Below are 15,086 nucleotides of genomic sequence, written 5' to 3' on the forward strand. Positions count from 1 at the left end.
TGGACCATGCTTATAGCCTATGCATCGTCTACATAAGGGCTGCCCAACCCTCATCATGGAGATCTACTGTCCTGTAGGTTTTCAGTCCAACCCTAATTTAGCAAAGCTGATTCAGCTAGTTAAGGTCTTGTTGAGCAGCTATTTAGTAGAATCAGGTGTGTTAAATTAGGGTTGGCCTGAACCCACAGGATTGTAGATCTCCAGGAAGAGGGTTGGGCAGCCCTGGTCTATATCATGTGTCAACATCATTCCACGGAAGGTCAAGTGTCTGTGGGATTTCTCTCCTCCCTCACTAATTAGTAAAGAACTCCCCTCACCTGGTTGTCTTAATTGAACGGAACAGCCAAAAACCTGCAGACACTAGGCCCTCCATGGAATGATTTTGACACCCCTGGTCCATATTATCAGGTATGCTATTAGCAATAAGCATTATCACCTGTAGCCCAACTGATGCAGCATAGTATCTATAAATAGGCTGAAGCATGGGGTTGCCTATTTGCATTTACCCTAATGTGCTAATCATTAGCTAGATCCCAAATGTGATATTTTAATAACTAGTTATGCATATTGATGCATTTTATGTCCCCCCAAAAATTACAAACACAGTTAGTATAATGTAGGCCTACCTGTTAAGGTAGTTTTGGGTAATCCGCCACCAGGGGTAATACGCCCCCTGTCTGTACTTCTCACAGGAACCACTTTGTCACACATTTTCCCACAACACTTTCCCTGGTTACCACTACTCTTGCTCAACTAAAAATGTAATCTGGCTAATCACAATTTCTTAAGTCACTCAAAAAAAAGCTTGAGGGCGGTGTTTTATCCCAAGTTACTTCCCTATGCGATAAGGTGCTTAACCATGCTGCTGCTTAAAACTCTGGGTTTGAAATGGTGCAGTTCACACATATTTAGGAGTTGAGAAATAAATCAAGTAGGAATGGAAAGCTGGGACCCCCCCCCCTCTTTTTAACAAAGACCATTAAAACTGCTGTTTACCCTGCGATTGCGTTATGAATTGTTGTGCATTGACTGCTTGTCAGAATGCATGTTCCCTCCCTATGACACTCGCAACTTGAATGCGCCTTGTGAGGAATATTTGTCCCGCATAGAACGCACAAGGTAAATATATAAACTATTCTACTATGGGGTTGTCTGATTTTTCTATTAGTTACTCATTTTATTTGCAGAGGCAAAGTAAATGTGGACTGTTCTAGCATTTTCAAATGTTCCAGATTTTTTGGGCGTGGTGGCAATGGTTTTGCCGTGGCGCGGCGCCACGCTGCAGCGGAAACACTGCGACTGCTGTAATGCTTTTGTGAAGACTGCATGTTATTTGTCGTTATCTAAAATTCTCTCATCCTCTCACTCTACTTCAGTGTTACTCACAATTTTTTGTAAGGGGGCCACTTTGGGTTGAGACAATCATTCAGAGGGCCGCACATCTTTAATCTGTTGTACTTTTTCTTCCAATATTATCAATTGAGAGCAATAGAGCACATACAACTGATGATACAGCACATCACAAATATATACACACACATCAAATAGGCTACATCACATGCATAWGACCCATATTAAGGGTAACCACAGTAGTTGGAAGAGCGAAAATGTCTCTTCTGCTCCTTGACTGAATTCATAGTCTGTTGCTATCCTTGTGAGGCAATCCTGGTGTGCATTGGTCAGTCTCTCTGTTGTTGTTTCACAATGTTCATTGTTGATAATGTTGCTTCACAGGAATAAGTACTGACAAAAAAATGTCACCTTTTGCACACACTGCTTCAGAAGTGGATACTCTGTGTCTGACACAAGACTCCAGAAATGGGTAACACCTGATCTTAGTTCACCTTGCAATGTGTCATTTGCCTGCAGCTCCACTATCTCACTCTCTATTCCAGCACAGTCAGGACAGAGGGCTGAGATGACACTGGCACATGAAAGGGGTTCTCAATTAAGTTGAAAAACTCCTTGTACTCCATGATATTCTCAAACTCCAACTCTTCCAACACACTAATGCTTCATAGCTAAAATGTTGCTGTATGTCTGGGTTGGATGTGGTGACTGCTCTGAGTTTTGGGAAATTAACAAACTTTCAGGTATGAAGTGTGGTGATTTTATTTTGAAATGCTTTGACCACATGCAGCATTTTGCCCAGAGTTTTAGCTTTCCCTTGGAACTGGAGATAAACTGTGTTCAGGTGGCAGGTGATGTCAGTTAAAATAGCCAGCTTTAATATCCAGCTTGGTCTCCACTCTCCCCTTGCGTGCAACAAATTCACAGATTTGAGGGAGGAGGGAGAAATCTTTCCAAAGCTGCCACGAGACAGCCATCTCACCTCATTGTGAAATATCACAGTCGCTGTATTCTGTCTGGTATTCCTCCAGCAACTTGCGGAATTGCCGGTGATTCAGTGCCCTAATAATAATGTTCACCAAGCGCACGACCTACTGCATCACATTATGTAAGTCAGTCTTTGAGTTTAGCCACAAGTGCTTCCCGATGAATGATACAACGAAACGTTACAAATTCGMGAATATCATCTTTCTCATCAGGCCTGAGTCCCTTTTCCTCCCCTCGCGTGTTTGGGGTACCGTCAGTGCACACAGATGCCAGATTTGACCGGTCAATATTATTATCAGCAAAATATTTGAGGGCTTCCAGAATATCCTCTCGTGTTTGWCCCTGAAGGGGTAGTAAACATAAGTTATTCTCTGAACGACTCGTTTTGAGGGAAGCGGACACAAACACATGATTGGGCAATGTCATTTGAATCAGTACAATACTAAAATACGGCGCCACGGATATGTCTAATCAGTTGCTTACCGATGTCMATGCGTCTTGTTATGGTCTAGTCTGAGAGTTGCAGTCCCYTAATTTGCTTTAAAATAGCTTCCTTGTTTGTGAAATCATTATACAATATTTCGGCGGAGGCCAAAAAACAGTCTTTGACTATCTCCGCGTCTGTGAAGGCCTTGTTTCTCGCGAGCATCCAAGCAKACGTAAATGTTGCCTCTGTCGTTTTCTCTGCAACAGTGCTAGATCTGTCCGCTATTTGCTGTCCTTTGAGTTGCGCTATTTTGTTGTTTCTGAGGTTGCTTTATGGTAGATATGTTTTGTCAAAGTGGGCATGGTGTGACTGGAAATGTCGCTCTAAATTTGCTCGTTTAAAACAAGACAAAGTGAGCTAGTACCATTATGCAGTATAAACAAGTCTGTCAATTTCTCTTGGAACTTTGTGTTCTTGAATTGACCGTAGCCAACTTCTCTTAGCACCAAAGCTACGTTAGTTAGCTGCATTTCCCCGCCGCCATGTTCCTGATTTTCCTGGTTCTCCGGTGGTTGTTCGTTCATAGCTGTCACGTTGTTCTCCAGCCCTTTCCTCTCATCTTCATTGTCAATAGATTTCTGTTTATTTATTTTTTACAATAAATCGATTCATGTCGACCAGACTGCAAAAGTATCTAGTAGCAAACGATATGACGGTCGCAGGAGCTGAGCAGTTGCGTTCTATTTCGGCCTTTCTGTTCAACAGTTGTGCTGTACTACCATGTATCTGCCGGCCAGGGAACAACATATATATATTCAGTGAAGTGATTCAGGCCTACATTGAATTGAAATTGTATTATGAATGGAAAATCACAGCGATAAGGCCTCACGGGCCGCGCAATGAGTACCACTGCTCTACTTCTTAAGCACTTTCTATCTGGGGCACTTGTCAGCCCAATTCTGATCTTTTTTTCACGGATTGGTCTTTTAACCAATCAGATCAGCTATGGAAAAAGATCTGATGTGATTGGTCAAAAGACCAATTAGTGGGAAAAATATTTGAATTGGGCTGCCTGTGTAAACGCAGCCTAAGAGTGTCCCAGAGAGACTCTCCTGTCAGTGAGCCTCAGTTTCCACTGTTCAGGAACTAGCTAGTGATTTTAGCCTCCAAGAAAACCTTTTAAATAAGTAATGAGCTGCTCTCTCTGTCTGGATGTCAGCTGATATGCTGCTGTGTCAGCCTGATCCTTTGTTATCCCAACAACACCTGGTCGCTCATCCAACCGTGTGTGTGTGTGTGTGTGTGCCTGACTATTTACATGCATGTGTGTGATATAATCACCCAACCCTGGTCTTCTGGAACAATGTATGAAGCACACAGATTTGAATAATGCAGGAGTGGAACAGTTGATTCTAGTCCAGGTCAAATAAGGCTGTGTTCAAGTCAATGAGTGTTGCCCATTGTTGCAGACTGACCATTTGGTACCTTGTTGGTTGTGTTCCTGAATGCAGCCCCAGGTGCACATGCTGGAATGGAAACAAAGCTAAATATAGACTGAGCCGGATCATTGAAACTGACACACAAATTAAGTCTGTCCACGCTTCAACACACACACACACAGTTTTGTATTGCTATCCTTGTGGGGACCAAATAATTGATTCCAGTCCAAAATCCTATTTTCCTTAACCCTTAACCTAAGTCTAACCGTAAGCCTAACCTTAACCCCTAACCCTAAAACTATACCTAACTCTTAAACCTAACCCCTAAGCCTAAAATAGCATTTTTCCTTGTTCCTTTTTCCTTGGCAAAATGTCCCCACTTTTCCTTGTTTTACTGTCCTTGTGAGGACTTCTGGTACCCACAAGGATAGTTAAAGAAAAACACACACACACACACAGTGAGAGAAAGAGAGCTTGAGAATCATTGGGCCTCCTTTTTCTGCTGTTGATGATATGCTTTGTCCTCCCTTTACTGATGGTTTGCATATCTCCATGGAAATTCAGTTCAATGCAAATTCACAGGGGCCTGTTGACAGTGCGTGTAATCTAAGCCTGTGTGTCTGAGATGAGAGAGGGATGTTTAGTATAGCATCTTTATAAAAGAGTGATAACGCAATAACTAAATCATAGGAAAGAACAAAATATTTCCTGTGGAATCCAGTTGGTGAAAACAGTTTGAGGTACCAGTCAAATACTTGGAATCGTTTTTGACCTAGGTTCACCCCAGTTCATGCAGTCTTTTCCCTTCATTCTGTTCTCTTCTCTCTCTGGGGACAAGAGCGGTCTTTGTTTTCACAACACACTGTAGTCTCTGCCTGCTCTATTCCCACTCAGCACAACTCCGTACATAATTCACCCCCACTGGCCTTTGGCTCTCTCTACCCTCCCCGCTCTCTCTCATTTCTCGCTCAACTCATTCACACACCCCATCTCACATTTTCACATACTTTCATTCTCCATCACTCTCACTCTTTTTACACACCTTTCCCTTACATTCTCGCTCTTACATTCTTTCCGTCCTGCATTCCTGCATTCTCTCTGTTCTTCCTCTGTCTTAAATTATCTCTCCTTCCCAGAACGCTTTCCTCTTTATTTCTCCTTCCCCTCCCTCCCACCCCTCCTTTCTCATCTGTCAATTATCTCTCTGTCTACCAGTCAAGCTTCAGTCCTTAATGCACACATACCTTATTTAAGATAAAGACCCCATTACGCACACACATACATCACCCCCCCCCCCCCCTTATGTTAGTGCAAGGAAACATGGTTGTATACTGCATGTAAATTATAGGATGGAAAATGTTTTGTCAATTTCACTGAAATCTGTCAATAAGTTTACATCCCAAATAAGCATTGCGTGCAGGACCGGAGTCCTTCTAGCATGTATTCGAACACGAATGATGTTATTTTAATTGAAAGAAAATCTGCTAAAATGGCTTCTATCCGTTCTCACTCACTTCCTTTAATTTTCCCTTTCTCCCTCCCCCTTCCTCTCTCTCTCTCCCACCCCCTTTAACCTCCCACCTCCCTCCCTCTGTCTCCCCCCTCTTCTCTCTCCCTCCACGTCCTTACCTGTTCCTCTCCCCATAACCTTCCCCCTTCTCTCTCCCCCTTTTAACCTCCCCCCACACCCGCCTCCCCCTTGTTCTCTCTCTCCCTCCCTATCCTCTTTGTAGACGAGTGGTGAGAAGGTGAGTAAGCTGAGTCTGGTGGACCTGGCTGGCAGTGAGAGAGCTGCTAAGACTGGAGCTACCGGTGAGAGGATGAAGGAGGGCAGCAACATCAACAAGTATGTCACTGAAAACACACACGCACACACATACACACACACACACAGCTCCAAGTGTTCTAGTTTTAGCTTCAAGTTCCCAAATGAAAAAATTATACACACTTTACACCCAGAAAACATTCCACCGCTTATGATAGCGGGCCGGTGTGTGTGTTACAATATTTTCCCTGATGGAGAGTGTGTTCTCTGTGTGTCTCTGCAGGTCTCTGACRACTCTAGGCCTGGTCATATCTGCTCTGGCAGAACAGGGGTGTGGGAAGAACAAGACCAAGTTTGTCCCCTACAGAGACTCTGTACTAACGTGGCTGCTTAAGGTAAGACGCACACACATCTTCTCTTTTTCCCTGCTCTTAATATAACTTCTCTCGTCCTACTTTCCCCTTCTCGCTCCCATATCTTTGTTGTTTCCTTTAATTAGTTGAACACTTCTGCCACAGAATCATATTAAGATTTGGTCCCGGCAACCTTTTGTCTTTCCTTCATTCTCCCTCTCTTACTAACACTCCTTTCTCTTCCTCCCCCTGTCACCAGGACAGCCTGGGCGGCAACAGTCGCACGGCCATGGTGGCCACGGTGAGCCCGGCAGCAGACAACTACGACGAGACGCTGTCCACACTGCGCTACGCCGACCGGGCCAAGAGCATCGTCAACCACGCCGTCGTCAACGAAGACCCCAARGCACGCATCATCAGGGAGCTCCGCGAAGAGGTGGAGAAACTACGGGACCAGCTGACACAGGCAGAGGTGAGGGGTGGAGGGGAGAGAGAAGGGGAAAAGGGAGGGAGAGGAGGAAATAGGGATAAAGAGAGGATATAGGGAAGGAAGGGAAGAGAGGCGGGGAGAGCAGAGAAGAAGGGGGAAGAGGGAGATCAACTGAGACAGACGAAGGTAAGGAGGGATGGGAGGAGAGGGCCCACACCAGCTGGCAAAACTGGTTGCGTTCTGTTTGGAAATTGCATCCGGAAAATTAATGCTTCATCAGGTGTAGCAGAGAGCATTTGGTTTTATGAAGACTTTTTTTCAACCCGAAACATCCGTTTACAAATGACATCAACTACCACATCTTGTCTGCTGGGAGACAGGGAGAGGGAACACAAGTAAGAGTGTGTTTTTCTTGTCTCCTGGCCAGTCTATGAAGGCCCCAGAGCTGAAGGAAAGGCTGGAGGAGTCTGAGAAACTCATCCAAGAGATGACCGTKACCTGGGAGGAGAAACTACGCAAGACGGAGGAGATCGCACAGGTACATACACACTTGTACTTTCTGTCCTGGGTCGTGCTCACTAGGCACAAAAAAGAAAACTGAGTGAAACAGGGACTTTCTAAAATTGTACAATTAGACACGCTTCTTTTTTTGCACAACATTTTGAAATGTTTTGCTTCTGTGTGCCCTTATTACAACAACCAGTATGGATGCATTGTTTCCCTCTGTTGTGTGTCCTGTAGGAGCGTCAGAAACAGTTGGAATCCCTGGGCATCTCTCTCCAGTCGTCTGGCATCAGAGTGGGAGAAGACAAGTGTTTTCTAGTCAACCTCAACGCTGACCCCGCTCTCAATGAGCTGCTGGTCTACTACCTGAAGGTACACACACACACACACACACACACACACACACACACACACTAGTGGAGCAAGGGTCACCCACAATTGCTAATAACCCATCCACATGACTATATGTGATAAAGTGAAAATCTGAGACCCGCACCCGACCCTAACCCACACTTGGGCTCCCGAGTGGCGCAGCGGTCTAAGGCACTGTATCTCAGTGCTAGAGGCGTCACTACAGACCCTGGTTTGTAGAGGCTGTATCACAACTGGCTGTTATTCGGAGTCCCATAGGGCGGCGCACAATTGGCCCAGCGTCGTCCGGATTTGGCCGGGGTAGGCAGTCATTGTAAATAAGAATTTGTTCTTAACTGACTTGCCTAGTTAAATAAAGGTTAAATAAAATAACACGCTAATATAGAAAATGCGCTGTAGGCTACAGTCAGACAGCGGAAAGATTTTTTGACAGGGTGCAGGATTTTTTGTTGTTGCCTGATTTTAGATATATTTCTGCTTATTTCCGACATTTTGGTAGGCTATTTGTTAGTCATCTTGTCTATAATTAGATACACACAGCTTCTCTTCTGTCATTATGTTGCCCGAGAAGAATAAATAAACCCTTGCTCACCAGAACGTCATAAATGATCAAATGAACACTTCACTCTAGTTGACATTGGTAAAGTTTTCTCTGTCATCGCTGCTTCTTTCGTGGAGCAATGACGTTTAGGGACCGGGGAGAAAAAGCAATAAAAAACAGAAAAGATTTTCTGTACAAAATTTCCAAATTAAAGCTGATAAAAAAATGACCCATCAGCTTGGATGCATATTTTATGTGGTTGAAATACTATCAGCTTTTATGATGCTAATGAAGATACCACCTCTACAGACAGTATATAACTGCGCATTCTCTCAAGATGATGAAAGAAATAAATCACATTTCTCCACTCSTGTTTTAGAGTAAAAATGTAACCTAAATGTTGTCATTTTACTGCAAGGACTGCTCTATTCTGCAGGAGTAAATATTATATTAGGCTATGTGACAGGTTATAGACCTATAGTCAGTGTCCAGATTTCAGTTTCCATTTAACACTCACTACTGTAAGTCTCTCTCGATAAGAGCGTCTGCTAAATGACTCAAATGTCAAATGTAGGCTACAGTTCCCTTGACCTGCCATAGGCCTATTTGTCACTATCTTGTGACTGTGGAATTTGTATAGCGCCTCACAATCATCACACATCACATAGACGGCACTGCTATCATCCTCTTTTACCACTTCACCAAATAAACATGACTTTACTGGCCCTCCCTTCTCTTTATTTTCAACTCTCCATTTCGCAACCCTCTTATTGAATTAATCTCAGACATTGTCGTTTGTGCCTCCGTGGATCGACTAACTTTTTCTGCTCGCTCCCGAAAGCTTTTGGCAGTTGGCGTGTAGGCTGACTGGAACATGTACAGTTAGGTTCTAAAGCTTAGGCTTACGCGCACTGATAGCCTAAAATAATGAACGAAAAACCTCAACGTAGCCTATAGATATATAAATTGCACAAGAATGATATATTTCTGGATATTTTAAGGTATTGTATTATTTTTATTCAACCCGCCCGCCACCCACCCGCRGTTGATTAACACAATATTTCATGACCCTAAACCCTAAACTTCGGGTTATGAGTCAACCCGCGGATCAATAACACACACACCATTGTAACATGGTATTGTTGTGTACTGTAGGAGCACACTAAGGTTGGTTCAGCAGACTCCCAGGACATCCAGCTGTGTGGGATGGGTATTCAGGCTGAACACTGCATCATAAACATCACAACTGACCAAGGGGTGGTCCTCACTCCCCACAGGAACTCACGGTACGTATAGAACACTCCTCTTCATCTCTACCATCATCCTCCTCYTCAGTATAATCCACAACGGGGCAAACCTGGATGAGGTGACGCCTTTCCAGAACCAAAATCTGGTTTTAAGAATGTCCTTGTTACCAATTTTGCCCGCTAGCACCAGCTCACACCGCAGAAAATGTCACAGTACACCAGCAGTCATTATCATCATCTCAACGCACATCATCGAAATCGTCATTCTTGACATCATCATTATTGCACACATCTCTAGCCAGAGCTGTGGACTTGATTCACATGTCTTGGACTCGAGTCTGACTTGAGTCACAAATTTGATGACTTGATAGAAAATAAAATGACTTGATTTTGACTTGCGGCCTCAAGACTTGGGACACGACTTTGACTTGAGACTGAAATTATCTGGCCAGGTTTTGTAACGTTTTGTCGCTCATTTTGTGGCACTGAGTCTCAGTGGATTAGGCTACTCTCCACGCAGCCAGAGACCATATCGCACTTGCAAAAAAAATTATTGGCTTGTGAAACGCACAGGCCTACGGCATTGCACACAATTTTGTTTAAAAAACATCTGTTTCAGAACCAATAAATTGCGTGTCTTGACTATTGACCAATGACAAGTCATCAACATTGGCGCGCAAACGTGGGCTCACATATCCAGATTAGTGACCCAGAAAGAGCTTGTTTAATTTTCTCCGGTATTGCCTGGCAAAAACAGAGTAGACTGCCTACCTACAGTGGCAAGAAAAAGTATGTGAACCCTTTGGAATTACCAGGATTTCTGCATAAATTGGTCATAGATGAAGATCGGATCAAATTTTAAGTCACAACAATAGACAAACACAGTCTGCTTAAACTAATAACACACAAACAATTATACGTTTTCATGTCTTTATTGAACACACCGTATTCACAGTGCACGGTGGAAAAAGTGCCACCACTATACCTCAGTGGTGGTACTGGCTATATGTCAAAAGATAGCTGGAACATCACACTACCTTGAATACTTAGCTATTAATGGCGAATTAATTACGATATTTGTGAGGAAGAAAAAAGCTACAACCCATGTTTCCTATCCGATCCTGCAACCTCRGCTGCATACAGGTAGGCTGTATGATCCTTCTTGGTCTGGACTCCAGAGAAGTGACAATGTGACATGATATCCCTAGTTGATATTGACTTCTAACATGAATGATTTTCAGCTCAAAATGCAGTCGTAAAACGTAGTTTATTTCTGTATCTTGCGTTTTGAAAATGCATCACCGTATATGGCTGTAATGACGGGCTACATTTGCGTTGCGATTGTGCGCGRGTGTTCATCAAGTGCGTGCGTGGGGGTCGCAAGCTTTGAACCACTCCTTTGGGGGTGGGGGGGGGTCAAAAKGTTTTAGAATCACGAAGCTAGTGAACAGAGCGCAGATTTGCTGTACAGCTATAGGATCGGGTGCAGCGCAAACGTCAACTTGTTGGGAGAGAGGATTGCCATAAATATGCAGCTCCAAAAATWGTTTGGTGATCAGTAATATTAACTGTTTACTTTGCAAGCTCAACAGCAATGGGTCATCAATCAACAATTACTAGGATAGGCATACTGTTCCTTTGGTATCCCAGAATTGCTTAAAATTGATAATTTACTTATGAAGCTTGCATTTAGAATTAGTTTTTTAAATGTATTATTACATTATCAAAATGTGTTTTAGACAAAATAATGAATATGGCTGTCTGGTAGCCTCAATAAATAGACAAAGATTTGGTGGCCTTGGGACTATAAGGTTATATCTGCACAAAGCAGAGTTCTGAGATTTTGAGCATGAAAGTTGTCACATCCCAGATCTCAGAACTGTTTTGTAGTGAATTCTTCATCCATAACCCYTTAAGGTCCTCACTTACCTAAAGTATCAACATCCTGTGACATTTCTAAATCCATTTTTGTGGGGGGTTGCAATCCCAGATATAACCTTGACATCTCAGAGCCATGCGGTTCCGTCTGGCACTTCTGAATAAGGCAATGTTCAGTTTTTAAGAATACTAGCTATTTTACCAGGATAGTCAGAACACATCATCAAATACATTAAGAAATGTATTATGGTCATTAGACAAACTATTGTCATCGTTGAACAACGATGTGACAACATCATTTACTTTAAGATTTCTGACAGTGTTGTTTTTTTTGCTCGCGTGCCATTATTGCTGGCTAGACTAGCTAGARCATACTTAGAGGGAGATGGCAAAGACGTGTTCTGATTGGTCCATCTGTATTTATTCAGTCTTGTGATTGGATTGCAGATATAACCTTATAGTTCAAATGGGTTTATGCAGATAGGACTTTCTAGTTTTTCATTCTTTCTTTTTTTAACAAAAAATGTCTTTTTCAAAAATCTAACTTCGTATGTCTGTGAAGAACCGTCTAAACATCTATTATGTGTGACTAAGTCATTTTTACAAAAATGTCAGATGGAACTTTAATAGTCCTAAGGTCTCGATTTGTAGATTACATTTGTTAATTTTTTTTTACTTGACTTGAAAAAACTTGACTCAACTTGACTCGCTCTTAGAAATGCACGACTCGACCCGTTCTACTTGTGACTCGAATAATAGTGACTTGGTGACTCGAATAGTAGTGACCTCTCTCTAGTCACCCACTCTATGACTACACACACACACACACACACACACCTCTAGCCTCAAGTATGATCTCCTGCTTTCAGATGATGGTGATGTCATGTTGCCGCAAGGCCCCTTAAGAATTGAATGAACTAACTGGATCATTCATTCATTTTTATTAGATCTTTTTTTGCCAGGATAGTCCACTCAGTAACATTTGGCAATGTTTTCCAGGGGAGTCCTTGGTTCCATAGAATCAATAAAAACAACAGTAAAGATGTTCTTACGCATTTATTATGTCGCTTTTGCTGAATGTGTCTTATGTCATGGTTACACGTTGTTTTRATTATGTGGAACTTAAGTTGTTGTTACGTTACAGAACGTGTGTGAACGGCTCTCCTTGCACCAGCCCGCAGCGGCTCCACCACGGAGACCGCATCCTGTGGGGCAACAACCACTTCTTCAGGTCTGTCTGTGTCCCGACAGTTCTGACTARTGTGAATCGCAATGTCTCGCTCAACTACTGGTCCTCGTTTTGGAAAGAGTAGTACTGAAACCATTCCCTTTCTCTTTCCTCCCATCCCTCTCTTCCCCTCCTCCCCCACAGGATCAACTTGCCTAAGCGGCGGTCGCGGGGTGGCGGTGAGGAAGAGGAGGGTGAGGGGGGCCCGATGAAGAACAGTAGCAGTAGTGAGCAGTTGGAGGGGGACGGAGACACCAACAGTGAGGGGTCCTCCGAGGTCTCTTTCTCCTACGAGTTCGCCCAGACAGAGGTCATGATGAAGGCCCTGGGCAACAATGGTGAGTACACACACACACACACACACACACACACACACACACACACACACACACACACACACACACAGGTCCTTGTAAAACAACGATGAGAATGGAGGGAAAGGAGTAATATAAATGCCCTCAGAAACAAATGTTTCGATAATCATCGATTGACTACACAACTACTGTCCGTCGCATCGCAATCACGATTGGTTGCTCATCCAAAAACCCCGTTCCTGATTGACTCTCGCCCCTGTCCGTCACCTTCAGACCCCATGCAGGCAGTGCTCCAGTCCCTAGAGAGGCAGCACGAGGAGGAGAAGCGCTCGGCGCTGGAGAGACAGAGGCTGATGTATGAACAGGAGCTGCAACAGCTGAGGAGACGGCTCCACCCAGACAGACAGTCTGTAGGACAGGCTGGCACGGCCCCCAGCCAATCACAGGGCCAGGCCGACAGGCCGGGACAGCCCCACTACCGCAGCCTGGAGAGACTCAGCATGGGAGGCATGTCTAACTCACCTAGTGCACAAAGCAGGCTGAGGCAGTGGAGCGAGGAGAGGTGAGTGGTGGGGGAAGGAGGGTGGGAATGTCTGTAAATGAGAGTTATTGTCAGTGATATTGACCATTGTGGTGGTGATGTTAGTCTCCATTCTGTAGAGGTAGTGTTGACGTGTGTGTGTGATTTGAAAATGATGATGCTCTCCCCCTCAGAGAGGCAGTGTTGACCCGGAGCCTACGTAAGCTGAGGGAGCAGATAGTAAGAGCTAACCTGCTGGTACAGGAGGCTGGCTTCATAGCAGAGGAGCTGGACAAACGCACCGAGTACAGAGTCACCTTGCAGATACCTGCTGCTAACCTCAATGCCAACCGCAAGGTACACACACGTGAGCATTAACACACACACCTGGTGCTATGTATATCTTCTCTCTCTCTCACACTCACACGTACATAAACACACATCTAACCCCCAGCCCCCTCGCTGTTTCTCCATCCTCACAGCGTGATGCAGTGCTGAGTGAGCCTGCGGTGCAGGTGAGGCGTAAGGGGAAAGGGAAACAGATCTGGGCTCTGGAGAAGATGGAGAACAGAATGGTGGACATGAGAGAACTCTACCAGGAGTGGAAGGACTACGACGACGACAACCCTGTGAGTTCAAACGACTCGTGTGTGTGTGTGTGTGTGTGTGTGTGTGGTCATGAGTGTGTTTGTGTTCTTAGGAAACTATGCAGTATTTTTCTTTTTTATCTATTATTTCTTACACTGTTACCCCAGGAAATCTTAAGTCTTATTACATACAGCCGGGAGGAACTATTGGATATAAGAGCAACGTCAACTTACCAACATTATGACCAGGAATACAACTTTCCCGAACGGATCCTCTGTTTGGCCACCACCCAGGACAATGGATCGGATCCCAGCAGGCGACCCAAAACAACGACGCCACCGAAGGGGCAGACGGCGCGGTCTTCTGGTCAGGCGCCGTAGACGGGCACATCGCCCACCGCTCCCAAGTATACTACTCGCCAATGTCCAGTCTCTTGACAACAAGGTAACGAAATCCGAGCAAGGGTTGCCTTCCAGAGAGACATCAGAGATTGTAACATTCTCTGTTTCGCGGAAACATGGCTCACTTGGGATACGTGGTGTGATCATAACAACATCAGAACTCAAGTCCTTTTGTTCGCCTGACCTAGAATTCCTTTCAATCAAATTCGACCGCATTATCTACCAGAGTAATTCTCTTCGATTTATAATCCAGTCGTGTATATTCGCCCCCAAGCAGACACCTCGACCACCCTGAAAGAACTTCATTGGACTCTATGTAAACTGGAAATGACATATCCTGAGCGTGCATTTATTGTAGCTGGGGATTTTAACAAGGCTAATCTGAAAACAAGGCTCCCTAAATTTTATCAGCATATCGAATACGGACCCGGGCTGGCAAAATTCTGGATCATTGTTACTCTAACTTCCGCGACGCATACAAAGCCTCCCCTCGCCCTCCTTTCGGCAAATCTGACCACGATTCCATTTTGTTGCTCCCAGCCTATAGACAGAAACTAAACAGGAAACGCCCGTGCTCAGAGTCTGTACAACGCTGGTCCGACCAATCTGATTCCACGCTTCAAGATTGCTTCGATCACGTGGACTGGGATATGTTCCGGATAGCGTCGAACAACAACATTGATGTTTATGCTGATTCGGTGAGCAAGTTTATTAGCAAGTGCATCGGTGATGTTGTACCCCG

General features: G+C 44.3%; 1 protein-coding gene across 1 annotated transcript in view; it reads left to right on the forward strand.

Annotated features, from left to right (window-relative positions):
• The window catches only part of kif13ba (kinesin family member 13Ba), a 94,639-nt gene that overhangs the window by 45,326 nt on the left and 34,227 nt on the right, over positions 1–15,086 (forward strand). The window contains exons 10-20 of the mRNA XM_023986335.2: positions 5,937–6,049; positions 6,252–6,363; positions 6,581–6,793; positions 7,179–7,289; positions 7,493–7,627; positions 9,324–9,454; positions 12,438–12,524; positions 12,666–12,859; positions 13,109–13,397; positions 13,550–13,712; positions 13,838–13,984. Coding sequence (XP_023842103.1) covers positions 5,937–6,049; positions 6,252–6,363; positions 6,581–6,793; positions 7,179–7,289; positions 7,493–7,627; positions 9,324–9,454; positions 12,438–12,524; positions 12,666–12,859; positions 13,109–13,397; positions 13,550–13,712; positions 13,838–13,984 — 1,695 coding nt within the window. The remainder of the gene's footprint in view (positions 1–5,936; positions 6,050–6,251; positions 6,364–6,580; positions 6,794–7,178; positions 7,290–7,492; positions 7,628–9,323; positions 9,455–12,437; positions 12,525–12,665; positions 12,860–13,108; positions 13,398–13,549; positions 13,713–13,837; positions 13,985–15,086) is intronic.

Source organism: Salvelinus sp. IW2-2015, linkage group LG4q.2, assembly GCF_002910315.2.
Source record: "Salvelinus sp. IW2-2015 linkage group LG4q.2, ASM291031v2, whole genome shotgun sequence".
In the NCBI taxonomy this organism is placed as follows: domain Eukaryota; kingdom Metazoa; phylum Chordata; class Actinopteri; order Salmoniformes; family Salmonidae; genus Salvelinus; species Salvelinus sp. IW2-2015.